We start from the raw sequence: 27752 nt of genomic DNA on the forward strand, positions 1-27752 counted from the left end.
TTGTGGCCAATTGATTTTTTAAATCTAAGTCCTGGTCTTTACAGTTATTCCTATTATAACAGTAAAAAAAATAGGGTCGAGCAAAAAAAAAAAAAAAAAAAAAAAAAAAAAAAAAAAAAGACTGGGGCTATCATTTTCAAGAGAACAAAAGTAAGAATACAAATATATTTTGTATGAAGAAAAGACCTTCTCAGGATTTGCTATTGTTTTGTTAAGTTTTCTCACAGAAATTCCATTACCAGGAGAAAATACTTGCAAGCTTGCTTCTGGAGAACAGCTGAGAAATGCATCTTTCTCTATTCATTATAGAAATGAGTGGCTATGAGTATAGAGTATCACACATACTGTTATATATTAAACATAAAGAATGTGTTGGGTACTTTTGTGAATTGCTTTGCTACAAGAGATGGCTTCTGGGATAAGGAGTGGGGAGGGACAAGAATATATTTAGAAATGTGACCCACAACATAGCATTTCCATTCCCTCTGTTTTTGTCTGCTTGCATTTTTTATTTTCTTCTCAGGTTATTTTTATCTTATTTCTAAGTCTGATTTTTCTTGTGCAGCAAAATAAATGTATGGATATATATACATATATTGTGTTTAACATATACTTAAAAAAAAAAAAGTGAAAAAAGCAAAACAAAACCCAGAAATGTGACCAAAAAGGTATCAATAAAAATAAGAGAAAGAATATTTTAGAGCTTGGAAAACACTTTAGTTGTTTAGCTGTATGATGAAGACCAAATGCAGATCAGTTAATCAACACAGAACTCCAAAGTGTAGCAAATGAGAAAGACCCAAGGCTAGACTTGGAGGCTGGAAAACTAGGATTTAAATTCTTCTTTTTCTTTTTAAATTATAGCTTTTTATTTACAAGATATGTGCATGGGTAATTTTTCAGCATTGACACTTGCAAAACCTGTTCCAACTTTTCCCCTTCTTCCCCCCCACCCTCCCCTAGATGGCAGTTAGACAAATACATGTTAAATACAATATATGCATATATAGTTATACAGTTATTTTGCTACACAAGAAGAATCGGACTTTGAAATAATGTAAAATTAACTTGAGAAGGAAATAAAAAATGCAAGTGGACAAAAACAGAGGGATTGGAAATGCTCTGTAGTGGTTCACATTCATTTCCCAGAGTTCTTTTACTGGGTGTAGCTGGTTCTATTCATTATTGAAGAAATAGAACTGATTTGGTTCATCTCATTGTTGAAAAGAGCCAAGTCCATCAGAATTGATCTTAGGATTTAAATTTAAATATATAACCTTAGGGAAGTCACCAAATCTCACTGAGCCTAAGTTGTTCAACTATAAAATGGGATACTACCATATTTTGTAAACCTTAGAGTACCACTGTAATGTTCAAATAAGAATCTGTAATAAGGACTTTGCAAATCCTAAAGTGCTACATGAATGTCAACTTTTATTAAGTGAAACTGATTAAACCCAAGAAAAAAATCCCTGAAACATAGGAAGCCTAAAATTTCCCCCACCTCCACCCCCCTGAGGCTGGGGTTAAGTGACTTGGCCCAGGGTCACACACGTAGGAAGTATTAAGTGTGTGAGGCCACATGTGAACTCAGGTCATCCTGAATTCAGGGCTGGTGCTCTATCCACTGCACCACCTAGCTGCCCCACAACCTAAAATTTTTAAGTGGTGAAATTCTCTAGGAAATCAATGTTATTTTCAAAAGATGACCCTTTTATAGACTAGCTTCCAACTCAGAGAAGCTCAGTTTTTCAGATCCTACATCAAGGGAAGCCATCCAGAGATCAAGTTAATAATCAACTGGCCTTACAAGGAGGCCACTTCAGAATTATTTGGATTGCTTAAGGATAGTTTCTCTGGCATGAATTTAGTACCCCTTTAGTCTGCTTCAGTTAGGTTAGATATTCATATTCAAGGATTATAATATAACTTCTGTATGTAATGACATTTTTAATTTTCCAGAAAAAAAGAGTAAAAGTAAAGTGTCTACTTTATTTATGAAAAAATGCAAAAGGATTTGAAACCCTCATTTGGCCACAAAATGATCTGCATCATTTTATAAATAACATTTTACTCAAAAGGACTATACTTGTTTCTTTAACTATAGATCTTATTGCTTGATAAGCCTAAGATAAACCCAATGTCCCTGAAACCTCACTTTCATAGCTACGTAATGGGGAGAATACCTGTAACAGAAACAAAGGAAGTGACTCACAAGTAGGAAGTGGACAGGACAGTCAGAAATAGAACCCAGGAGTCCTGTTTCCTCCTGTAAGTATTGGACAACATCCTCCTAGTTTTTAAGCAAATGAATAAAATGCTTTGCAAAATGATTTTTGCATACAAATACTCAATTTTTGAGATCATGTGTGGAAGAATCTTATTCTGGCTACCTCAAAAAGTGGCTATGATTTAGGAATAGTACAGAACTTTTAAAAATGAAATCAATAATGTGATTTAAAAATTTTTCTTACAAACAATTTAGTCAAATTCTGGAGTAGAACCAACAAAAGCTCATAATGAAATATTCTTCCAGTCCAAGACAACTTAGGAGGCTGCAAAGACAAATCTGTGACCCAGGGGTAGATGCTAGCCCACAGCCCAGGAAATACAAGTGGTGGGGACCAGGTAGTAGTGACAGGAGTTCAACGAAAATAATTCCTTCAAAATTAAAATTGGGCAAGAATCAAATGGAATATAATGGATCTAATTAACAGAATCTAATCTAATTTAAGGGAATCTAGTGAATCCAAGAGACATCAAGAAACAAAATAAAGTCAAATGAATGGGGGAAAAAATCAACAACCCCAGAGTAATGTGAAGTACATCACTGGGGGGAAAAAAAAAAGACTTAGAAACTAGACCGAGGATAGATAATTTAAGAATTGTTAGACTACTTAAAAACGAAGATCAAACAAAGAGCCTAGACATTGTATTTCAAGAAATTATGAAGAAAAAACCACTCTAATACTAGAACTATAAGTTAACACAGAAATGGAAAGAATCCACCAATTTTCATCCCAGAATGAAAATTCCCAGGAATAGTATAACCAAATTCCACAACTTAAGTCCGAGAGGAAATACTTTAAATAGCTATAAAGAAACTCTTGAAATACTATGGAGCCATAGTCAGACAAACAAGACTTGGCAGCTACCACATTAAATGAGTAGAGGGCTTGGAATTTGACATTCTAAAAGGCAAAAGAACTGGGATTGCAACCAAGAGTAACCTATCTAGCAAAAACTAAATATAATCCTTCAAGGGGAAAAATTTATATTAGACAAAATAGAGGACTTTCAAGAATTCCTCATAAGACCAGGGATGAACAGAAAAATCTGACTTTCAAATACAAGACACAAGAGAAACATAAAGAGATAAAGATGAAAGAAAAAGCATAAAGAACTCAATAAGGTTTGCCTTACTATAATGAGAAAATGATACATATAATTTCTAAAAACTTTTTATCATTTTTAAAGCAATTAGAAAGAGGGCATGAAGTGAGTTTATTATATTAGAATAATATAAAAAAATGGATAGGTTCAAAAAGGGATACCCTTGGAAAAGGAGGAAGGGTGAGGAAGAATAAGGAAAATTATCTCACATAAAGTTATAAGGCAAACTTTTACAATGGAGGAAAAGATGGGGGTGGTGGACAATGTTTGAACCTCACATTTAAATTGGTTCAAAGAAGAAAACACATACACATGCGTATGTGTGCACAACAATCAATTGATAATAAAATTCTATTTTACCTAGTAGGAAAATTGAAGGGGAAGAGTAAGGGGATAAGAAAAAACATGTGTGTGTGTGGAGAGAGAGCGAGAGCGAGAAAGCAAAAATAACACAAGATAGTAGTCAGAAGCAAAACAGACTTTAAAGGCACAGAGAATGGGAAGAATAAAAAAGAAGAGGATGGAGGAAAATGCAGTTACTAATCATAATTGTGACTGTGAATGAGATGAATTCACCCATAAAATGGAAGCAGATAATATAGAATGAATCAAAAACAAAAACAAAAAAAAACAACCAGAATCTGACAATATGTTGGTTACAAGAAGCACATCTGAAACAGACACACATACAGAGTTACAATGAGACTGGAGTAGAAATCTATTATACTTTAGCTGATGTGAAAAAGGCAGGGATAATAATCATGATCTCAGACACAGCAAAAGCAGTAACACTTGATTAACGGGGAATAAGCAGGGAATCTACATCTTACTAAAAGGAATCATAGATAGACAATGAAATAACATCAATACTAAACATAGATGTATCAAATGGCATAGCACCCAAATGCTTAAAGAAAAAGTTAAATGAATTACATGAGTAAATAGTAAAATCATAATAGTGGAGGACCTCAACTTTCCTCTCTTGGTACTAAATAAATCTAATCATAAAATAAATGAGAAAGAAGTCAAGGAGATGAGTATAATCTTAGAAAAGCTAGATATGATATACCTCTGGAGAAAATTAAAAAATTTAACAGGCAAGAATATATACCTTTTTTTTCAGCTGTACATGATGACTTCAAAAAACTGACTATGTATTGTGCAAAAATGTTTGTGACAGCCCTTTTTATAGTGGCAAGAAACTGGAAACTGAGTGGATCTTATCAGTTGGAGAATGGCTGAATAAATTGTGGTACATGAATGTTATGGGATATTATATATCTATAAGAAATGACTAGCAAGATCATTTCAGAGAGACCTAGAGAGACTTACATGAACTGATGCTGAGTGAAATGAGATCATTATACAGGGCAACAAGAAGACTATATGATGATTAATTCTGATGGACGTGGCTTTCTTCAACAATGAGAGGATTCAAACCAATTCCAATTGGTCAGTGATAAAAGCCATGTACACCCAAAAAGAGGACCATGGTTGCTGAGTATAGATCACAACATAGCATTCTCACTCTTTCTGTTGTTTTTTGCTTGCATTTTGTTTTCTTTCCTAGTTTTTTCCCCCCTTCTTGATCCGATTTTTCTTGTGCAGTAAGATAATTGTATTAATATGTATACATATACTAGATTTAACATATATTTTACTTTTTTGTTTTTGTTTTTTTTTTTTACAAAAATTTTATGCATAGGTAATTTTTCAGCATTGACAATTGCAAAACCTTTTGTTCCAACTTTTCCCCTCCTTCCCCCCACCTCTTCCCCCAGATGGCAGGTTGACTAATACATTTAACATATATTTTAACATATTTAATATGTATTGGACTACCTGCCATCTAGGGGAGCGGGTGGGGAGGAGAGGATAATTTGGAACAGAAGGCTTTGTAAGGGTCAATGTTGAAAAACTACCCATGCATATGTTTTGTAAATAAAAAGTTTTAATAAAGAAATTAAAGTAATTTTAAAAAAAGAAATAAATGGGGAAAAAAAGAAGAAAAGAAAAGCAGCGATCAGCAGGATGATTTTAGAGAAGCCTAGAGAGACTTTCATGAACTGATGCCAAATGAAATAAGCAGAACCAGGAGGTCATTATACACGGCAACAAGAAGATTATATGATGGATCAATTCTGATGGACAAGGCTCTTTTCAACAATGAGATGATTCAGGCCAGTTCCAATGATCTTGTGATGAAGACAGCCATCTAAACCCAGAGAGAAGACTGTGGGAATTGAGTGTGGATCACAACCTAGCATTTTCATTTTTTTTCTTTCTCATTTTCCCCCTCTTTTTGATTTGATTTTTCTTGTGTAGCAAAATAACTGTATAAATATATATGCATATATTTAACATTTATTTTTACCATGTTTAACATATATATTGGATTATTTGCTGTCTATGGAAGGGATTGAGGGGAAGGTGAGGAAAAAAATGGAACATAAGATTTTGCAAGGGTTAATGTTAAAAAAAGTTATCCATGCATATCTTTTGAAAATTAAAAAGTTTTAATAAAAAAATAAATTAAATAACCCAAAATACTGATCATATATGAAGGCATAAGAACCTCACAACAAAATGCAGCAAAGCAGAATTACTGCACCCTTTCAGACCACAATGCAATAAAAATTACATTTAATAAAGGGCTGTGGAAGCACAGATTAAAAGTTTGTTGGAAACTAAATAATCTAATTAAAGAGTTATTTTGCCTAATTACATGGCAATAAAACAGACAATCTAAGTGAAATGGATACATACTTATAAAAAAGAGAAAACTCCCCAGATTAACAGAAAAGGAGAAAGAATATTTAAATAATACTTTCTTACAAAAAGAAATTGAATAGAAAATCAATGAACTCCCTAAGAAAAATCTCCAAGGCCAGATGGATTCACAAGTGAATTTAACCAAATTATTTAAGGAACAATTAATTCCAATACTATATAAACTATTTGAAAAAAATAGTTCTATCAAATTCCTATTACATCACATATATGGTTTTGACACCTAAACCAGGTAGAGCAAAAAAATGAAAGAAAACTATAGTCCAATTTCCTTATTCAATATTAAAACAAAATTTTAGATTTTTAGGTAAGGAGGTTACAACAGTATTTCACAAAGAATATACACTATGATGATGTGAGATTTATATGAGACTGCAAGGCTGATTCATTAGGAAAACTATCAGCATAATTGACCATATCAATAACAAAAACATAAATCATATGATTATATCAACAGACACAGAAAAAGCCTTTGATAAAAACATCTATTCCTATTAAAAACATAGAAATCAGTGAAGTCTTTCTTAAAGTGATTAGTATCTATCTAAAACCAAGAGCAATGTTATCTGTAGTAGTGATAAACTTGAAGATCACAGGAAGATCAGGGATAAAGCAAGGATGCCCATTATTATCACAATTATTTAATATTGTACTAGAACGGTTAGCAATAGCATTAAGACAAGAAAAAGAAATCAAAGGAATAAAAACAAGCAATGAGGAAATAAAACTGTTTTCAGAGAATATGATGGTATATTTAAGAGAACTCTAACCAACTAAAAAACTAGCTGCAACAATGAACTTTAGCAATGCTGCAGGACACAAAAGAAATCACCACATAAATCATACAAATCACATAAATTATCAGCATTTTAATATATGACCAATAAAACTCAGGAGGAAGAACTAGGAAGAAAAATTCCATTTAATTAGTTGGAAATAATAAAAAGTACTTGGGACTCTCATAGCAAGATAAACCCAGGATCTACAGTGCCTAAATATGTGAAATAATAGTGTAATTTCACACAAACTAAAAGAGATCTAAACAACTGGAGAAATATTAATTGCTCATGGGTAGGCTAAGGCAATACAATAAAACTGATAATTCTACCTAAGTTAATTTACTTTTTCAATGCCAACACACTACCAAAGATTATTTTATGTAAGCAAGGAAAAAAACAATAAAATTTATCTGGAAAAACAGAAGGTCAAGAATATTAAGGGAATCAATAAAAACGGTGTGAAGGAAAATGGCCCAGCAGTACCAGATTTCAAATTCTATTACAAAGCAGTGATCACCAAACAATCTAGTACTGAGTTAAGGCACAGAAGTAGAACAATGGAATAGATTAGGTACACAATAAATAGGAATAATTTAATGTTTAATGTGAGATAAATCCAAAGATCCAAGCTTTTGGGATAAGAACTCATCATATAACAAAAATTGCTTGGAAAACTGGAAAAGACCAAATATCTCAAATTGTATATCAAAGTAAGGTCAAAATGGATAAACTTACCAACCCTGTCAAAGATGAGCCTGGTTTTTCAAAGTTCTCCAAAGGCAGAAGCAGAATTATTTCAAAATTTAGACAAAGGTTGGTATCATAAGTAAAAGAGGGAAATGGGAAAATGTACTTTTAAGACCTATGACAAAATAAGAGATAGAGAAGACCACAGAAAAAACAAAATATTATCGATAATTTTGATTACATGAAGTTGAAAAGTTTTTGCACAAAACTTATGCAGCCAAAATTAGAATGAAAACAGGAAACTGGGGGAAAAAACAATTTGCAACAAGTTTTTCTGATAAAGAACTCCTTTCTTAAATATATAGGGAATGGAGCCAAATTCATAAAAATAAGAGCCATTCCCCATTTGATAAATAGTCAAAGGTTATGAATAAGCAGTTTTCAGATGGAGAAAACAAAGCTGCCAATAGTCACATGAAAAAATGCTCTAAATTACTACTGATAAAAAGAAATGCAAATTAAAACAATTTGATGCACCCCCTTGCATTTATCAGATTGGCTAACATGACAGAAAAAAAAGAAAAAATATTGGAATGAATGTAGAAAAATTGAGACACTTAATGTACTACTGGTGGAATTGTGAACCAATCCAAGCATTTGGGAAAACAATTTAGAACTACGCCCAAAGGGTTATAAAACTCTGCATACTCACAGACCCAAAGATACCTCTACTAAGTATATGTCCCTAAGAAATCAAAGAAAAGGAAAAAGGCCTTATTTATACAAAAATATTTATAGCAGCTCTTTTTGTGATGGCAAAGAATTGGAAATGCTCATCAATAGGGAAATGACAAAACAAGTTGTAGTGTATGATGTGATAGAATACTATTATGCTATAAGAAATGTTAAGCAGGATGCTTTCAAAAAACATCTGGGTAGACCTATATAAACTGATTCAAAGTGAAGTGTGCAGAACAAGAACACTGTATACAAATAATAATAATATTGAAAGACTGGTCAATTGGGAAAGACTTAGCCACTCCAACCAAGATACTGATCCAAGATAATTTCAAAAAGACTCATGAAGAAAACTATCTATTGAACTGATTAGCTCAATAAAAATTGAAGCTACCCTTTTCATGTTCTCTATTTTTTGTTTTTTCCTGCAACATAGCTAATATGGGATTATGTATTATATGATGTCACGTGTATATCTGATATAAAATTGAAAAAGGCTGGGGGGAGGAGATTTTGAAACTCAAAATGTTAAAAAATGAGTATTAAAATTTTTTTTACATGTAATTGGGGAATATTTAATGAAATAATTTAAAATATATTTTTAAAAAATCCTCCCTCCCTCCTTTACCTGCCCTACAACCTTGCCAAAGATGAGCCTGATTTTTCAAAAAGTTCTCGAAAGACAAAAGCAGATTATTTTAAAATTAATAATCAATGAATATGGAATAGTGTCCATATCATCAGACATTGGTTACTTTGCTGAGATCCTTTTTTTTTTTTTTTTTTTTTTAAATTTTTGTTGTAAGGGATAGCAGGAAGAGAGTTGGGTGGAAAGGACATTTGGAAATGAATGAAGTAAAAAGGCATCATTGAGAAATTAATATTTAATGGTATATGGCAGGGGTGGGGGAGGGGGGAAGAGCATGAAAGAGAAGAATGAGAAAAGGAAGAACCAAAATTTCTACTTAGGCTCTTGAACCCTGCATTGGAATCCCCATTCTATAAAAGAATAACAATATTAGTCCAACCTCTCCAGACATAGTTTTTGAAACTTTCTGAACCTCAATGCAGATCTTCAGGAAAGCCCAAGGCTTAACTTGGGAGACAGAGGATCCAGTTACTTAGTGGAAGCTAGCCAAATCAATTTCTCACTTCAATTTGTGAAGTGTTATATCACTTTAATGGACAAACCAATTATTTCTTGAACCCTCTATCAGGTCAAATTTTGGACAATCCATTTTCACTTGTACTGGAAGCCTAGTCCCATCTGATCTACATTACTCCCTCTCTGCCACTTTTCAGCATAGTCAAATTGACTTATTCTTTGTTTCCCTAGGTCTTTGCACTCCATATCTGGAATCCAATTCTTACTCACTGGTGCTTCACAGATTGTCTCTTCCTTTAAGGAATAGCTCAAGCCTTCACCATTCTATCCCTACTTTCCTGATGTCCCCCAGCCCCCTGCTAATAGCGATTCTTGACAAATCCCTCATACTTATCCTTTCTATATATTCTGCATATGCTTACAAATATATTTGTAGTCTCCCCATTAGAATGTAAGCTCTTTATAAGTTGGAATTGTTTCATTCTCTTTATTTGTATCCCTAATGAGCAGGATTGTTTTCTTTGTATCTGTATCTCTAACATAGTACACAGCCCATTAAAAGTATACTTAATAGCCAAAAAACTTGAGTAAGGACAAAGAAGAGAGATGCTGAATCCATTTTCCCCAAATGTGGGATGATGAAGGCTGGAAAATAATGGGAAGGATTAGACATGATTCTGGTCAGGAGCAGATTTGGGCTTTGTTAGTGTTTATAGCAACAAAAGATTCTGAAAGCAAATGTCAAATTCAATTCAGATGAGATGAAGTGAATGAAGTCAGACAATGTTCATTAGCTGTCCTTGGCAAGATGGAATTAAACATAAAATTTCACACCTCTAACAACTGACAATATAGTTCATTTTCTGAAATTTTAGCAGCTGCTGTATAGAAAGAGAAAGCATTCTGCATCAGTATTCAAGGGGGGTAGAGAAGCAAAGGCCCCAGTGTTATAAGGAAAGGTAACCTGTCTCAACAGGTTGGCCCCAGCCATCAGATCTTGAGAAGAGCCATTTCAGAAACATTCTGACTGCTAATCTGTGACACAACCTTTCCCCCCAGAGTTCCAGAGGTCAAACAAGGTCTACCGACCACAAAATGCTGAAAACAGCAAAGGCACTGAGAGACTACTTCGGGGAAGCTATAGATTGCAACAGAGCCAGAAGTTCCTAATGGGGCAGCACAATCTCTAACTCCTTATACTCACAGCACTAAGAACTATTTGTTCAACTACAAAATTAAAATCATGTAACAACTCTCCTGGAATACTCACAATTTTTCTAGAAAAGAGCTTACTCTGACTCACCAGGCAGAAGCCAGTCAAATCCCAGGATTCCCCAAACTGTTTACACATAACTAACTACTTGACGAAGGGTCGAGCTGCCAGAATGCTAGGTGGTCTAAGCTATTATAACCTGCCTTCCTTTGGATGGCTGCAGCTCCAGGGGCAAAGGCTGATTTACAGAAAGCCATCAATCACTTTGCAAATGGCTTTAACTGCACAGGTGTCAAAGCCCCATTTGGCTGGAGTTCAACTATAGTAATCTCATACTTTCCTTATCTCCTGGACCAATTGCAACAAAAAACTCATAAAAGCCCAATGTGAACTATGTATTTCAACCCATAAAATTAAGTAAATGTGACATATACAACTATGGGGTTTGCTCCCAGGAATATTGGCTATCACTCTGGATGCTGCACAAAGGACCCTGGAGAAGAACACTCAAGAAAGTGAATTATAAACCTTCCCAAAAGAGAACTTCAATGTAGAAAAACAAAGGCTGGGGGAAGAGACCTCTGGGGGAGAGGGGTTGAAGTCTGCAAACAAACCACAAAAGGCCTGATTAGGGTCAACACAGACCACCAAATGCTAGTGCACTTCCATTAAGCCTGAAAGAGGTAGTTTAAGTTTAAATAAACTTACCACAGAGAACTGTGGAAGAACTCATCAAAATGCCAAGAAGTTTTAGAGGCTGAAAACAGAATTAGTTTGAAAGAGGAATCTCAGAATATTCAGGGGATAATCTAAACTTCTGGAAGACAAGCATGACTTCCAAACCATCCCCTGACATTTCTATCACAGAAAGAATCCCAACCAGAGTGGTTCCAGAGGAGATAGAACTGGGAGGAAGGGCTGCCAGATATAGGGAAGTGGGTTTTTGGTCAGTATTAAGCAAGAATTCCTAACCATAACAGATGTCTTCATCATAGGCTACCTTGTGAGCTATCTCTACTATAGGAGATATCAAACACAAGCATGATGACCACCTCTCAAGGATGTTGTGGAGATGCATACTTTAAGGAGAGGTATGTAGGGAGAGCAGTAGAAAAAAGGGCCACAACATTGTCTACTAGACTTGCAATCAAAAGACTATTCAGATGTCAGTTCTCTCACTAATGCACCTTAGGAAGTCACAATCTCTCTGGACCACAATTTCTTCAACTTCAAAATGAGGAAATGAGACTGGGATGATCTCTAAAGTCCTTTCAAATTCAAACATTCTAAGATTCTGTGGGTTGGATCAGAAGAGTCACCTGAATATCCTTTCCATCTAGTGACTCCTGAAGATCCTCATAAACTACTTCTTAATAGGAAAGAACTATCAGCTTTAACTTCCTAGGATTTAAGCAATCTGGCTTTGAAGAGCTCATTGACTTAACATGCTGCTCCAACCTGAAATTGGAGAATCTTGCCTAGTGCATTTTGGGTATGTCCACATTAACTTCTCCTTAAAATATGTAAACATATGCAGACCTAACATCTACATAAATTTATTTTCTGCTAGCAAAAAAATTCAATTGGCTAGCCATCTTCCTCAGGGGACATTTCAATGTCCTATAATGTCATATAATTTCAGTCCAATATTTTATTGGAGAAAAAAATATGCATTAACCTGAAATCTTTGCTGCCTATACTTAGAAAAATGTCCAATCTGGTCTCCTATGACTTTAGACTTGAAGGATTTTTTCTGATACAGATTACTACTGTATACTCCATAATACCAATTAGCCCTTTGGTTTTAATTAATGAAGATCAGAGAAGAAAGATCTCTTCAGTTAAGCCTTTCTTAAAAAGAAAGCATCTATAATATTTTCCAGGAGAACTTCAGAGAATGTTCCCAAGAGGTGATAGCCTCAAGAATGCTTAAGTGACTGAGACACATACAAAGAAAAAGTATTACAAAAGTCTAAATTCTCAAAGCTTGGACAACAAGCAGCATTTCAGTTTGCCTGACAATCCCAGTCGGGGAGGAGGAATTTGGGTTTTTCTATCTTTTTCAATGGGGATGGGGAGATGTGAGGGGGGAGAAGGGAGGGAGGGTGAGGGTGTGTGTGTGTGTGTGTGTGTGTGTGTGTGTGTGTGTGTGTGTGTGTGTGTGTGTGTGTGTGTGTGTGTGTGTGTGTGTGCGCGCGCGCGCGCTAGGAGGGTGAGAGGGGGGGATTTTGGTAAATGACATTCTGAGAAGGTCAGATTTTCTCTCCTAATCATCACTAAGAGTTAATTTCCTTCAGTCTGAAGAAAGAACTTTATTGCAAAGGGTAAGTGCTTAACCAGAGATGACCTACCTAACTTTATTATGATCTCTCTTTCATACAGTAAGAACAAGGACAAAAGTGCAGAGTAATGGCATAGCTGAAATCAAGAGTACCTGGAAATCCCCAAGTACAATTCAAAATTTGACCCCAAAGATGAATCCACAAATATCATTAGTTAGAGATTAGTTAGAAATTGCATGAGCACAAAAGCCAATTTATCAAAGGTATAATATCTGTATTCAGTATTAGGGGGAACAGTTCAGGATTCACAAAACCTAGAGTTTTCCAAGGGTGGCTATTCTAAAGCCACTAACAAATGGTGACAAACTTCTGATCCAGTTTTTAAGCAGTGAATTTGGAACAGAAATCTAATATTAGTATCCCTTTCCAGGATCAGGTGCCCAGGAATTCTTCAGAAAAGCTCACTTCATGAAAATTCATTCTGATAATGACCCTGGTCAGTATGGCAGGCATTTAGAGGGGAGAGGAGTGGAGAGGAAAGGGTTACAATTCGTAGCCAAAAAGCTGCTTTTCTGGGACTTCCTCAGCCCAAAGAGCTGTTTCTAAATAAGGCATTTTGGGGTTGGGAAATCTATGTTAAGAAATTTGAACTTGTGGAAAATCCAGGAAGCTCACCTCCCTGACTAAAGGTATACAACTAAATGGAGGAGCATGGCCTTTCTCTGGTAAACCACTTAAAAACAAGTCAGTCATAATATTGGGGAACAAATATAAATAACAGAAATATAGTTACACACAGTCATTTAAAGCTTTTCTCTTGCTCCTACTTGATTTGATGTTTAACAAAAGTGTCAAAAAAAACATTAGGGAACCCTATATTTACTATATTTAAAAGAGAGATAGGTTTTCTCAAAGATTTTGACCATGGAGAAATCACGCAGCTTTTGTCCCCAACTACAAAATGAAGGTGTTAAGCTAGATGTCTTGAGGTCTTACAAACCAGGAGATCTGTGATGCTGAGTATTCACTGCTACAAAGAACCAGGACAAAAACCCACAACTAATTTTCCAGAACAGCTGGAATTACCTTAGTTTGCTTGGGTCAATTTCTCACAAACTTTGTTTTCAGAAGGAGTAAAATGAAACTATAACATTAGATCCTCAGGGCAAGGCCTTCAGTTGTCACTAATTACACCAGCTAATTATTGGGATTTATTTCCTGAAGTTTGTGTGGGATTTAGCAACCACAAATGTGAAAAATGAAGCAAATTCTACATGTTTGAGATCTGGCACTAACCAAATCCTTAAAGGTACAACCTGATAATTCAAACGTGCAGCTGCCCTATTTGTGGAGCTCACCAGTTCCATTCTGCCTAGCCTGGGCTAGCTCAGGGGTTCAGTGAAGGTCAGCTGGAACAGTAGCACACCGCCCGGCTCTAGTTTTTCCGCACTATTCTACAAAGCCCCAAATTTAAATAAGTAAATGCACGCAGCCCACCTTCGATTTAATTAAATGGGAATTGTGGGTTTAACTGGGCGTTTGCGTATTTAACCCCCCATTTCCGCTCTAATCTGAGGGAAAGACTTTTCCACGCCTTCGGTTACAAAGTTCCAAGAAGTTAAGGCCTTGGGAGTGAAGCCTCCGGGGAATCTAAGCCCGCAGTTTAAAGCAGAAAGTATTCCTCCGAGTGCACAATCATGTTTCCTTATTTGAAGCTCAGAACTTCCACAAATTTCGTGCTTCCTTATCTCCGGCAGAAGCCTTAAGGGAAACGCACCCAGTAGGACTTTCTCTTCCTCCTCACCGTGTTCTCCAGAAGCACTTCGGAGAAACTCCACAGTCTGGGTCTCCCCCACTTAAGAGGGCAGAGTGTAAACAGCTGGAAAGTTGCTGCTGCTCCGCAGGGGCCACCCCATTAAGGGCACTAGCGCCACCGTGCTTATCAGTAGGCGGAGCCGCCTGGGGGGGGGGGGGGGCTGAGAAGCCCCAGCTCCCGCGGCCAGGTGAAAGGCTCGGGCCCCGAAGGCCGCCCGCCGCCGGCTCTGCCGCCCTGACTCAGGGAGCCAACTAGGCCGGACACTAAGCCGGCGGAGCTCAGACAAGCGGCGCGAGGGAGGCTCAGGCCGGCCGCCCGGGATGCACCGTGGCCTGAAGGCCGGTCACCGTGTGGAAAAGGACGCGCGGCTCTTCCCACGCCACCAGGACTCCCGGGAACAGTCCCCCGCCCCCCCCCCACGCTCTGCGCCTCCCCAGCACTTCCTCCCGAGCCGCTCCGGGTCAGAGGGGCACCCCGGGTTACACCAGGCTTGTCCCCTGCGGGACACGAGGGAACTTCGGGAATCACACGGGAGGGACTCAGTTCTGCACTCGGTCCTCACGAGGCTGCGGGGGCCGCAAGGCAGAGCCGGCCTCCAAACGCCCCGGCGCTGCTGCCTCCGCGCCCGCGCTCCCCGAGTCCCCAACAGTCTCTGACCAGCGCACCGGCTCCATCCATTCCAATCACCACGGTCCCCGGATTCCCTCCCCATCCCCACCCCGCGTTCCTCCCCCTCCCTCCTCCCCTCTCGCAAGTCCCCGTTCTCCTCTCATTCATCCCTCCTCCTCTAAGAATGGCCCTGCAGGCTGCCCTCGCCTCAGCCACCAGCCGATCCATCACCAGCATTTGTAAGCTTCTCCTAGCTGCCAGCCACGGCGCAGGAAGCACAAAGACAAAAAAGCAGCCCCTGCCCTCGAGGAACGTCCCTTCTAAAGGGGGAAACACCCCCTCGGGTCCGGACCTCAGGGTCTACCGGAGTCATACATCTCGGGGCAGCCTCCTCCCCCCAGCACAGACCCCTCCCCCTCCCCACAGGTCCTTACCGCCCCTTCAGGGAGGGCTCCGCCCCTCCCCCCGGGAGATCCCGCTCTACACTCCCCTCAGTGTAAGTCTCCACGCTGCAGACCCCAGTTCGCTTGCCCCCACGTCGGTTTCCCTCCCCCCTCAGTTCCGCTCACCTTCCCCCGGCGCTCAGCGCTCCTCGCCCATAGTCCGAGTCCCGGAGCCGGGGGCTGCTCGGCGCTCCGTCCCGGGGGGCGGGAGGCCGGGGGGCCGGGGGGCGGGAGAGCCGCTCTACCGCCGCCGCCCAGCGCAGCCGCCCGAGCCGCCGCCGCTGCAGCCGCCGCCGCCGCCCGAGCCGCCGCCTCCCTCCATGGCTGCGGCGCCGCCACCTGACAACGGAAGTGACGCACCGCCACCCCCACGACCCAGCCCCCCCAGCCCGAAGCTCCGCCTTTCTGTTCCAAGCGAACGGAGCGAGGATAGCCTGCTGGCTCCCTATCCGGACCCTGCTCTAAAACCCTGCGAGCCGCTGATTGGCCTCGAGGGAGCGGCCATGTTGGTGCAGGGCGGAAGCTGACAGACTTCAGGTCTGGGGGCTGAGCCCTACAGGGGACTGGCTCTCGGTGGGGACGGGGCTGAAAGAAGAAGGGTGATTGGCGGTTGACTAAGAGAGGGGGCGGGCTCAGCCGGTCCGCTCCTTCGGGAGTGAGGCCACGGAGACGGTGACGGCTTAGCACCGCCCCTCACACCACCCCCGCCCGAATCCTACGGAGCCCTGAATCACGCAGTCGCACCCACCTCCCGCCCCCTTCGGAAATCCGCTTCGACCGTTTGACAGTTACTGAGGACTGCGCTGCCTGAGCCGGGCAGGCGGCGGGAGGGGGGGAGGGGTAGAGGTGAGGGAAGAAGGGGAAAGAGAAGTCCCCCTCTGGAAATACCGTATTTATCAGAAAAGAGAGGCCCGACCCTGCCCCGCCCCCCACTTCTGGAAACGAGTTTTCCGAAGCCATGTGTTCCCTCTGAACCCGAGTGTTCATAGTAATAGCTAACATTTATATAGCATTTACTATGTGTCAAGCACTGTGCTAAGCATCATCCCATTTTACAGATGAGGAAACTGAGTCAGGCAAACGTTAAGTGACTTGCCCGGAGTCACACAAGCTAATAAGTATTCGAGGCCAGATTTGTCTCCAGGAGTAGGACTCTAGAAGTTGTTTATTACCAAGCACAATGACATCATCATCATCATAATAATAATAAAGAGCAGCCTCACATTTCTAAACAAAGATCCTGGGGATAGGCAGGGGGTTCAAGTAGTTAGACTGTGAGCTCCTGGAGAGCAGGGACTTTCCTGACCCAGAAGGTGCTTAATAAATGCTTGCTGACTGGTTGACTTGATTTCACAGCCCAGCCTTAGTCCTCCAGGCTCTCAGGACGCCATGTGGCCTGAAAGCCTGCCTGTGACATACCTAACCACAGCACGGCCAGCATTCCCATCCGTGTTCTTTTCCCCATTAGAGTATGAGCTCCCTGAGAGAATTGTTTGCCTAGAACATATCTGGCACATGGAAAGCACCTCGTGATGCTCATTCATTCATTCAGTCCTACCTCTGGCCCACTGGGCCACGGCCTTCTATCCCATTTATTCCCTTGGCTACCAGCATACTGTAGAAGGAAAGCTGGAGGATGTAGGGCCAGAGCCCTGGGTTTAGATTTCTTCTCTGCCCGTGACCAGTTGTGATATCTTGAACCCTTTCTTCTCTGGGCCTCAGTTTTCCCATCTGTAAAATGAGGAACCTCCCTTTAAGATAGATGACTTCTATGATCCCTTACATCTGTCAATTTATAATCCCATGGTCTCTAAAGCTTTTTCCAACTCTAAATTTATTTAAATGTACATATATGTGTGTATGTATATATGTGTATATGTGTATAAATACACATTTAAGTACACATGCGTGCAAACACATTTGTATTTATTCACTTTATATCCCTGCTGTATATATTTTTGCATGTCCTTATTGACTCTCCCATTAGTATCAGACAAGCTTGTTTTGAGTAGTTATTGGTTCATTCTTGGGTGCCTAGCTCACAGAATAAAGTGATTTAATAAATCCCCAATGACGGATTGATTCATCCTTCCTCGTGTTTCTTCTACAGCAGGCATTGTTAACCCTCGAGTCCTGGGACCATGAGACATTGTCAGGCATGTCACTCCACGAGATGGTGAACTCCTTGCAGACAGAGATTACTATTTGTCTTTCTTTAAATCCTAGGTACTTAACCCAGTGCCTGGCAAATAGCAGGCCTAATACATGCTTGTTGACATGATCTGACCCCTGATGAAGTCTATGGATCCCTTCTCAGAAGGTTTTTAAATGCCTAAAATAGAATCACAGGGACCCCTGCTCTAACCTGAAGATGAAAAGGCCTTCTAAGGAAGGGGGGACAACACTGAACCCTCTTCCTCCTTCCCTCTCCCCGTCTCTGACAAATTTCACCTGTTTCTCCTGACTCCCAAAGCAGGATCCTCTCAGTCACCTGTTCCGGGCTGTCTAACCTCAGTCCCTCCTGCTGCAGCTCTGGCAGCCTATTCCCCTTCTTCTGTCAGCAACCACACCCGCCATGAATCAGCTTCTTGCAGCAGCAGCAGATGGGGCCTTTAAAGAGATTGCATCATGCTAGGTGACTCATGGCCCTCTCTGGGCTTTGTTGTGCCTCCCATAGCTAGGGAGCTGCCAAACAGAGAAGCTGAGCCGCCTCGCCTGGCCGCAACCCCCAGTCTTTCTTCCCCACCTTCTCCATCCTCCAGGGAAAAGCCCAGAGAGCTGCCGCCTCCAGGGAGAAGTGGGAGACACATGGAGTATGCGTGTCTCCCTCTCTCTCTCTGTGGGGATATTTCCACATCTTTCCCCAACTGTGTTAGGTTTGCACTTTGTCTCCTGTTCTGTTGCTTAGGTAGCTACATGGGTCAAATCCGTCCCCTCTTTATGCCAGTTTCTGGAGCCTTTGGGCATGGGTATTTGTGTGTCCCTCTACACGCAGGATCCAGCCTCTCACCAGGTAGACAGTGCTAGGTCCTGGACACTGTAGGATTTGGGACTTAGAAATCATTTAATCCATTTCACAAATGGAAAGAATAAGCCCAAGAAAAGGGAAAGGAAGTGGGCTGAACAAGGCCAGAATACAGACCTGGGTCCACTAAGCAATCTGTAGGGCCCTGCTGAGATGGTGGAACCCCAAATGCAGTGCTCTCTCCACTACCCTAAAGTACTTCCCTGCTGACAAAATGGGACTCACTCTTATCTTTCTTTTGTTCTGTACTTCCCAGCCTTCACCCACACCTTGGGAGTAGAAAGATTCAAAGGACAGCAACTCTGGCTCCTGGGGGAAAGGTCCTAAAAACAGGCTTTCCTTTTCTTTCCTAAAGTAAGCCAGGGGCAGAATGTGTGTGTGTGTGTGAAAGGGGCTTGGGAGTTAGAGCATGGGTTCATAGGTGTTTGCATATGTATATGATGTACCCCCCCTTCCCCAACTCATCTCCATGGGACTGTCCCTCCTCCCCCAGTCCCCATCCACAGTACTGCTACCATCAACCTGGCCAAGAAATTCAGTTTTTGCAAGAGGGTTATAGGGGAGGGTTCTTCTATCGAAACAATTTACTGCCTTTTAGCCATGTGAATGAAGGTGTTCACACTGAACAAGCCTCAGATACTGTGATAGATTACAGAGATTTGAGGTTAACATTTCAAAGAAGGAAAGGGTTTGTGGAGCTCATAGGTTTGTCTTTCAGCAAATCTGGTAGATAAAATCTTTCATAGAATCTCAGAGCTGTAAGGGTCCTCAGAAAACCGTTTCATTCAGGAGATCGTAACCTGATGTCAGTGAACTCATAAACTTCCAAGGGAATCTGAATTTGGACAGCTAGGGGCACTGTGGATAGTGCCAAGCCAGGAGTCAGGAAGACTCATTTTCCTGAGTTCTAACATGGCTTCAGACACTACCTAGCTGTGTGACCCGGTCTTAGTTTTCTTGTCTGTAAGATGAGCTAGAGAAGATGAAAAAACCCTCCAATATCTTTGCCAAGTAAACCCCAAAAAGGATCATGGAGAGTCAGAAATGACTAAACAACAAATGGACAGGGAGAGAAATTTCATTCTGATCTGGTTATATCCTTTGGTTTCTTTTGTAATTTTATGTATTTGAGAACATTCTCCTGAGAAAGGGCCCAGAGGCTTTGCTGTGCTGCTAGAAGACACACTCTAAGGTTAGAAGTCTTGGTCTAGTCCCATATGTACCCAGCAGGAACCCTTGCTACACCATCTCTAAGTGGCCACCAATCTTGTGCTTCCAGGCCTCTGGTGATGGGAAACAGTCTTTCTGGAGGCAGCCCCATTTGGAGGTGGCTGGAACTGTTAAAGCAGGTTGTGTATGTGCTCCTCTGCTCTCTGCCTTCTGATTTTTGTGCACCAAGGAGTCAGGTTGAGTGGTTAGAAGTGGCTGAATTAGGGATGTCCAGATAGGGCTCAGCTTTGCCCCAAGATGCTACTTTCCCTTTCGGAGGGCAGAACAGGATACGGCTGAGATACTGGAAAGTCCCTGGAATGGCTCCTGACATGGTAGGATTTTGGATTTTCCAAGGCTCATTATATTCTCTCCTTTGACACAGACACTATCCTCTCCCTTCCACATCCCTTCCCACCCCCCTTTCCCTTTCCTTAGCTGACTGAAAATATGGGACTGCATACAGGCAGAGGAAGAAAAGAGAAGAAAGGACGCAGGACTGCCAAGCTATAGAAAAACCTGCCCCTACCCAAAGGCACCAGCCAGGGAGCTGTCAGCAGGACAGCGATGTGGAGACATTGCTGTGTGACCACATACATACACACACACACCCATCCCTCTCCTGCTGGGGGATGCAGACAGCACTGCCATAACAAAATGACGCCTGTCACAACAACTTGAGATGGCTGGCTGATGATGCACAGGCTCCCCGAGCAGCTGGTGGCTGTCACCGCAGGGAGGGGGATGAGGGAACAGGCTTGCTCACTCCCCTCCCTTCCTCCCTCCTGGCTGGGGGCTTTCTGGTGGGCAGCCATGGGGCAGCGGCAGCTCTAGGACTCGATTTGGCCTCTTCCCTTTGCCTTTGCCTTCTGGCTTGGGGGGGCTCTCTGAGTCTGGCTCACTCTCCTTTGCTAGATCTGTTTGTAAGGGAGCCAGGTCAGCTTGCCACTGTGGGGTCGCCTTGTGACCTTTTCCCTGGACCTGACTTCCCTATGTTCGGGCTAGTTCTCCATCTCTCAGAATCCATCAGTCATTTAGTCATTCCATGAGGAGGAACTGAAAAGCCAGCAGCAGCTGATTTCAGGCCTGAACGCAGGTCAAAGCACCCACCCTTCATTCCTGTTCCTCCCCGGGGGAACGACGTTATCTAAACTGCAGCTCATCCAGAATAAGGTGAGCAATGGGCAGACTTAGAGTCTCCATTTTCTAGGTGCTTGTGACCAGTGGTCACATCTATTTCCCTGATGGAGTGAAGGGAAAGAGCAGGCCCCTCTCTTTGTCTCTTAAACTGGGGGCTTAGTGAAAAACAATCAGGGAACCTCCAGCTCCATCCGGCCAAAGACCGAGCTCTCTTTACCCTCTTGCTGTCTCTCCCATTACATTGTTTCTTTTCTCTACAGAAAAGGAAACAGAATGAAACTCTAGAGCCCTCAATTTGTGTTCCAGCAGACTATTCCTCAATGCTGAAAAGCTTGGCAGAGAATATCAAATGGGAAAACCTCAAGACACCATATAAATGCTGGTGACTATTATTATACGGTTGTAACAGAAATTGGAGGGGAGGGAAGCACACTCACTTGCAGCTATGTGGGCTAGTCACCTTTCAGCCTGTTATTTAACTAATTTTTGTATTCTCATCATCCTCTCTTCTAGGGTAATCCAGTGATTATATGCTGTTAATAATAATCTCACATTTCCATGTAGCCCTAGACCTTCTGTTACATCATCATTGGGAATCCCAGATATGGAAACTGCTTCCACAGAGGCAATTAAGGGTAACTGGCAGTCTTGGAGAGTTGTCTGAACCACGGATAGGCTAAGTGATTCACTCGTGGTCGCAGAGCAAGTACACATCAGAAATAGAAAGAACTCCATCTCAAGTCTTAAATTCAAGACTGGCCATCTCTCCACTATTCCATGTTTCTTCTACCCTAAGCTTTACACAGAAAGAAACAAATTGCTGACCTGGCTGGCCAGTACTCCCTCCCTTACAGCCCTCCTTGTGTCCAGGGTGACTCCAGCTATTCCTCCTACTTTCCAAATCCGAGTCCCTCATCTTCTCCTTCTCCTCCTCCCCCTCCCCCACTCTGTATCTGGCCCCTTATAGGGGTTCTGAACTCCTCATGCCAGGGTCTGATTTCACTGGTGCCATTACAGTCAGCTGCATGTCCCTCCATCTAAATCACATTAGCTCCTGCTCCTTACTGACATTTATTAACCTTCAGCCCTTTATCAGGGAAAGTACATGTCAGATGGCAATGACTGATTTTCTCAGGCCTCCCTTCTGCCAGATATTCAAGTAAAATGTTCATGAAACCACCTTTTCTTCCCCTCACTACAGGAAAACATACTCCATAAAGCACACCCAATGCCTTGGACACCTGTTCTTTGATCTTTGTCCCTTAATTGCAGGAAACTTTTTGGGATGGGTTGTCCCTTCTGTGTGGGTAGTTGGAGGGGTTTCCGGTAGAGGTACTGGAGAGCCAAATGGGAGAATAGTCCTACTTTTTCTGTATAAAGCAGCAGGGCAAAGGTGAGACAGGACTATTGAAATTTTTTCCTCTGAAAAACTTTTGCAGGTCACAACCTCCTGGGCTGAGACTGATTTAAAAAAAGAAAAAAAAAATCACTTCAATATTAGTAAATGCTCGCCAATGGCATTGTTGACGTTATTGCCAGTCACCATAGGCCATGTAGGTAATTTTTAGCCCCAGCAAAAAGGAACTTTTGACTCACTATATAGATTCCTTCCACCTTTCCTCCCAAGGGCTTCATCTCATCATTTCAAACCCCAAGATGTACCCTTTGCTTGCCTCAAGGAGTCTCTTGTGGCTAAACTCCTAGGAACTAGGAACCCACAACTTGCCCTTATTCTCAGGAAACAAAGGTCAAGCAAACAAATCGCTTCGACTGAGAAAACAGAGATGTTAAGCTGGAACAGAGGTTTAGGGGAATCACTGCCTTCTACTTTTTGAAAGATTGTGATGTGAAGGAGAAATCAAGATTATGTTTCTAGGACCAATGAGCAGATGTAAGAGTGGTGATAACCTGGTGAGGCTGAAGAACTTCCTAATATGCAGGCTTGCCCAATAACACAATTCATAGTAAGAACTCACATGTGTAGAGATTTCAGGCTGCCTTATGAAATGAAGTGTTCAAGTAGGCTCCAATAGATACTCCTGTCAGCAGGAGTCAGTCCTCTGCTGGGGGACCTCTGAAAAGATGATCTCTGAGGTACCTTCTAATTCTAAAATTCTATGATTCAAAGGGAAAACAAACAAACAATTCCTTTCCCTACTGAATTTAAGTGATTTAATTCTGAACAACTTGTGGAGTTGGGGACAAGTAGAGACTTGGGGACCTACAAAGATCTAGGATTCATGAATTTGCATCCAACTTTGGTTTTAAAAATAAGCAATTTAGCGGAAAAGGCTCACAAAATACTCTTAAATACATTTAGCAGCAAAGATTATCAATGTATTTTAGGAAAGTATTAAAAATGGCTGAAATTAACCTTTTAATACAGAATCAGGGAGCTCCATGGGTTCAATTAGGCATGAAGCATGGAGGATGGTCTTCAACTAATCCAAGATTATGAACATATCAGATTTTGGGTACCCAGATCAAATCCTGGACTTGTAAAAGGCAAATGTGGTTTTGGAATGAGCTTATCCTTGTTGTGGTCTGTATCCTGATGGGGGAGAACTGGCTGTCAGAAAGCAGTGCAGCAGCCTCCATCAAAAGGTGTAAGGCCAATGGCTCTGAAAGTATCAGGGTGAAGGAGGAACGTCTTTCACTTGTACTTCCTGGTAGGAAATTCTCTTCGACCTTTACCCTCACTGCCAAAGTTGCGCACCCGATGGATGGCCTGAAGTTGCTGCTCAATGGTGGCAGTGATATCTACCTCATCGGGAATGTGGACATAACGGACATTGCGACCAGTCACAAAGAGGTCATCAAGCTGGACCTGCTGGCCCTGTCGGTCTGTGTAGGTGACCTCAGCCAGGCGAATGTTCATGAAGGCATCCACGTTGTCTACTCGGCCACGGGCCACAGTCTCATCCCGCAGGTCCACTGTGGTCACCAGGCCCCGGAGACCCTGCAGCAGGATGACCAGGCTATTCTCAGCGATGGTACGCTCCTTTACTGAGTGGCTGACCTCCATGTGGTAGTGAGGAAGTGAGAGTACTTCGACGTTTCACTGAAGACAAAAGGAAACAGATGTAAGCAGCAGCAAGTGAGAAACCTAACTCACCCTTTGCCACTAGAAGAGATTTATATTGAGGTTATCACATTTATTTATTTTTTTTATTTTTTGGTAACCCGGTCCTCTGTGGCAATCTGGCAAAGCTTAGAGACCTCTTCTTAAAATGTTTAACTACATAGACTTACCAAGAAAGCAGGTTATAATGAAATACAATTATCAAGTCTATTTGGAAACAAGCTCTCAGAACTTCCCATTTCTGATGAGGACACAGAAGTTTAGGGACACGGGTTCCCCGATTCACTTAGTCACACGCGTAGTAAATAGGAGAACCAGAATTTGAATGCAAGTCTTCTGGTTTCAAATCCATTTTTTTTTTTTAAATACTGCACTGATTCTCTGGGTTTCTTCAAATGTTACCTCAACACTACTTTATCCTGGAAAACACTACCTGCCTCCATTTCTCACAGTGGTCTGGGATTCAACAGACAATCCCCATTGGTACACGTTGAGCTATTGTATTCTTCTATGGCCAATGCAGTTTTGTGTGTTGGCCTAGAAGCTTCTTAGGGCAAGATCTATCCTTCCTCTGTCCTTAAGCCTTCGCAGAGAAAGCTGGGAGATGGAGTCACCCACGGGTGCCAGAAAAGGATGCCTATTAGTCTTGTGCTATTTCTATCTGGCTGACCTTCAGTGAGTCCCTTCCCATCTTCCTGGTATTCACTCTTTTCCTCTGAAGGAGGAAATCTCTAGAAGTACATGACAAAGGACACTGGTTTAAGAATCCTAAAACGTGGCCACACAGATCCTTGCCCTCTCAGCTGTTAGCTAGAACAGCAGCTTTCCCTCCTGGAGTCTCAGTTCATCTGTAATGACGGTAAAAGAAGGGCTCTGGACCAGATGATGTTCTTTAAGATCCCTATGATCCCTTTAGTGGATGATTCAATAATCCAGTGTCTCAACCTGGGGCAGGTGAACTTGTTTGAAAAAAAAAAAAAAAAAAAAAAAGTGCTAATAATTATTTCAAGCTAACCGATTTCCTTTATAGCCCTATGTAGTTTATTTTGTGCATTTAAAACATTCTCTAGAGAGGGGATCCACTGGCTTCACCTGATGGTTCTGTGGCAAAGTGACAAAGGTAGTTAGGCAGTTTTTGCTTGAAGGCTTCCAGGGAGGGAGAAAGCACTATTTTCAGAGGGAGCCCATTCCATTTCTGGATCATTTAAGTTCTAAACATCAAACTGAAAATTTACCTCTTGGCAACTTCTAGGGCCGCTTCAGGTCCAAGGCCTTCCGCCATTATAAATTCACTATCACTAAACACCCATTGCCGCTCCGCAGTAAGGTCACAGCTCTAGGCCCCGAGGACTTCCCAGGACCAATTTTACTTGTGTGGTGTTTGCTTTTAGATGTGTACAGTCGGAGGAGCTGGTCCTCGCAGGCGGCCGGACCTCCGCAGCACTGACTCCACCGCGGGGGGAGGGGGGGAGGGGGGGCAGGGAGGCACGCGCTGCCCAAGCAGCGGAGGAGACCTTCCCCGGCGCCAAACCAGGGTTTTTGTTCCTAAGCAGTTTTGAGGCAGAACTAGAGGGTGAGTAACTAAGACCTCCTACCTGGTAGAATGTCATTCTTGTAGGCTAGGACGGGGGCTGAGGGACAAGCACCCACAAGGGGGGGGGCGGGAAAAGTGGGGTGATGGGAAGAAAGTATTCTGAGTCCGAGGGAAAGGGCAGAGTGCTCCGCCTGGAGTCTGGGGCCCCGAGTTCAAATGCAGCTCTCTTCCTAGAAGCGTGACCCGGCAATTCACTTCCCCTGCTTCCCTCAGTTTCTCCCTCTATAAAATGGGCTCATCCCAGGCAGCCTCCTCCTGGGGGGGCGGTGGTCTCCTAGTGAGGTACTGTTTTTGGAAAGCGTTTAGCACAGTGCCTGGCGGAGCACACATTATGTAAGTGCTCGCTGTTGTAACGTAGTTATTAAGGCCATCGAGGACGTGGGGGGGCTCTGCAGGACTTCCCTCCCACGTTCCCTCCCGTGGGGCTGCCCAGCCTCCCCAGGAGCCCACTCCCACCCGTCCTAGCTTCCCCTGCTCTCCCCCTCCCCACTCAGGGGCGCCCCTTCCCCCCACCCACTCCGGCCTCCTCCCCGCCGTGAGGACCCACCACGCAGAACCCTTCACTTCTCTTTTTCTGTCTCTCTCAGGCCCGGGAGGACTCCAGGGGCCATGGAGAATACGAACGCAGCCTCACCAAACTTAGCCTCCGGGGCCACAGAGAGGCGGGGCCGGAGGAGGAACGTGACCACGTGACCCAAGTCGCGCGAACGCGGTGGGAGAGGAAAAACTACAAGTCCCGAAAGGCTTCGCGGCGCTCCGTCCCTCCCGCGCTCCTTCCGGATCATTCTTGTGCACGCCTGGTGGGGCGGCTGAAGACCCAACTCTTGGGTGTCCTAGCCTACGCGGCCTCTGAAACCCGCCTCCTCCCGGACCTCTTTGTGTTAGTGTCTCGTTCCTTCTAGCAGGCTATGCACGGTTGTGAAGGGGACGGGCCTCCCCTCCAAGCCCGGGTTGCTCTCCCCTCCCCCCACGCGTCACTTTCACGGCTTCTAGCCGAGGCTCACCTCCGCGCCTGGCTCTGCCGGCCTCGTTTGGCCGCGTTACTGCCTTTGTACTCGAGCAGTCCGCCGACGCCCGCCCCCCGAGGGCAGGCAGTCTTGTCTCCTTGTAACCGCAGCGCTTAGCACGTGGCTCAGCGCTCAGGCCCTAAGCATCGCAGGCCTGGTTTGGCCCCGATTTTCCCCTCTTTGGGCTCAGACTTTCCTCGGGCGCGCGCGACCCAACGTGACCCACTCGGGCTTTTTGGGCACGTATTGGTGCGGCCTGCCCTTCGCTTTTCCCGCCCACTTTACAGAGGGGTCAGAGACGCGCCGGAGTCCCTCAGCTAAGTGTCTGAGGCGGGACCTGAATATTCCTGCTCCGACCCTGCGCTCTCACCCCTTCTCTTCCGTAACGTGGAATAACGCAGCAGCTAGCACCGACCCAGGAGCTATTAATAGCCCTCCCTACGCCCTCCAGCGGGACGGCTTCACTGGAGCCGCGCTTATCTGTCTCCCCAGCTGGGGCTCGTAATCCCCGGGGGCGGGGCCCAAATTCCTCGGGTTCCCGTAGGTGCCGAGCCGGAGTTTATTGTCTGAATGGAGGCCGCGAGAAGGTGTGGGGGCGGTGACAGGTGTGGGAAAGAAGCTTCCGGGAGGGCGGGTCTGAGGTTAGCTGAGGAGAGCCGGACCCCCTCGGAGTTACAACTTCGGAGCGCTTTCGGTGGCCATGAGGGCCGATAGTGAGCTTCGTAAACCTCGCTGCTAATCAGGAAACTTATTAAAGCTCACCGTGTGCCCGGCGCTGTGCTAACTGCAGGGGCCACGAGGCCCTCCCCGAGCTCCTAACGGGGAGGCCGCGTGCACACA

General features: G+C 43.0%; 2 protein-coding genes across 6 annotated transcripts in view; both read right to left on the reverse strand.

The window, feature by feature from the left end:
- The window catches only part of STK40 (serine/threonine kinase 40), a 56517-nt gene extending 40399 nt beyond the window's left edge, over positions 1 to 16118 (reverse strand). Inside the window, exon 1 of the mRNA XM_074305158.1 lies at positions 15982 to 16118. The gene's annotated coding sequence lies outside the window, so the exon portion shown is untranslated. The remainder of the gene's footprint in view (positions 1 to 15981) is intronic.
- Positions 16119 to 23384: 7266 nt separating this feature from the next.
- LSM10 (LSM10, U7 small nuclear RNA associated) lies at positions 23385 to 27309 on the reverse strand. 5 transcript variants are annotated; one of them, XM_074305166.1, is made up of 2 exons: positions 26910 to 27309; positions 23385 to 24290 (listed from the first exon to the last, which is right to left on the reverse strand). In XM_074305166.1, exon 2 carries the CDS (start codon positions 24252 to 24254, stop codon positions 23883 to 23885), a length of 372 nt encoding a protein of 123 aa, XP_074161267.1. In that variant the 5' UTR covers positions 24255 to 24290; positions 26910 to 27309; the 3' UTR covers positions 23385 to 23882. The 5 variants fall into 5 exon arrangements, with proteins under 5 accessions (XP_074161267.1, XP_074161269.1, XP_074161271.1 ...); XM_074305168.1 differs by having other exon boundaries at positions 26918 to 27308; XM_074305170.1 differs by lacking the exon at positions 26910 to 27309 and adding an exon at positions 26540 to 26614.
- Positions 27310 to 27752: the final 443 nt, after the last annotated feature.

The sequence above is a fragment of the Sminthopsis crassicaudata genome, chromosome 3 (genome assembly GCF_048593235.1).
Source record: "Sminthopsis crassicaudata isolate SCR6 chromosome 3, ASM4859323v1, whole genome shotgun sequence".
In the NCBI taxonomy this organism is placed as follows: domain Eukaryota; kingdom Metazoa; phylum Chordata; class Mammalia; order Dasyuromorphia; family Dasyuridae; genus Sminthopsis; species Sminthopsis crassicaudata.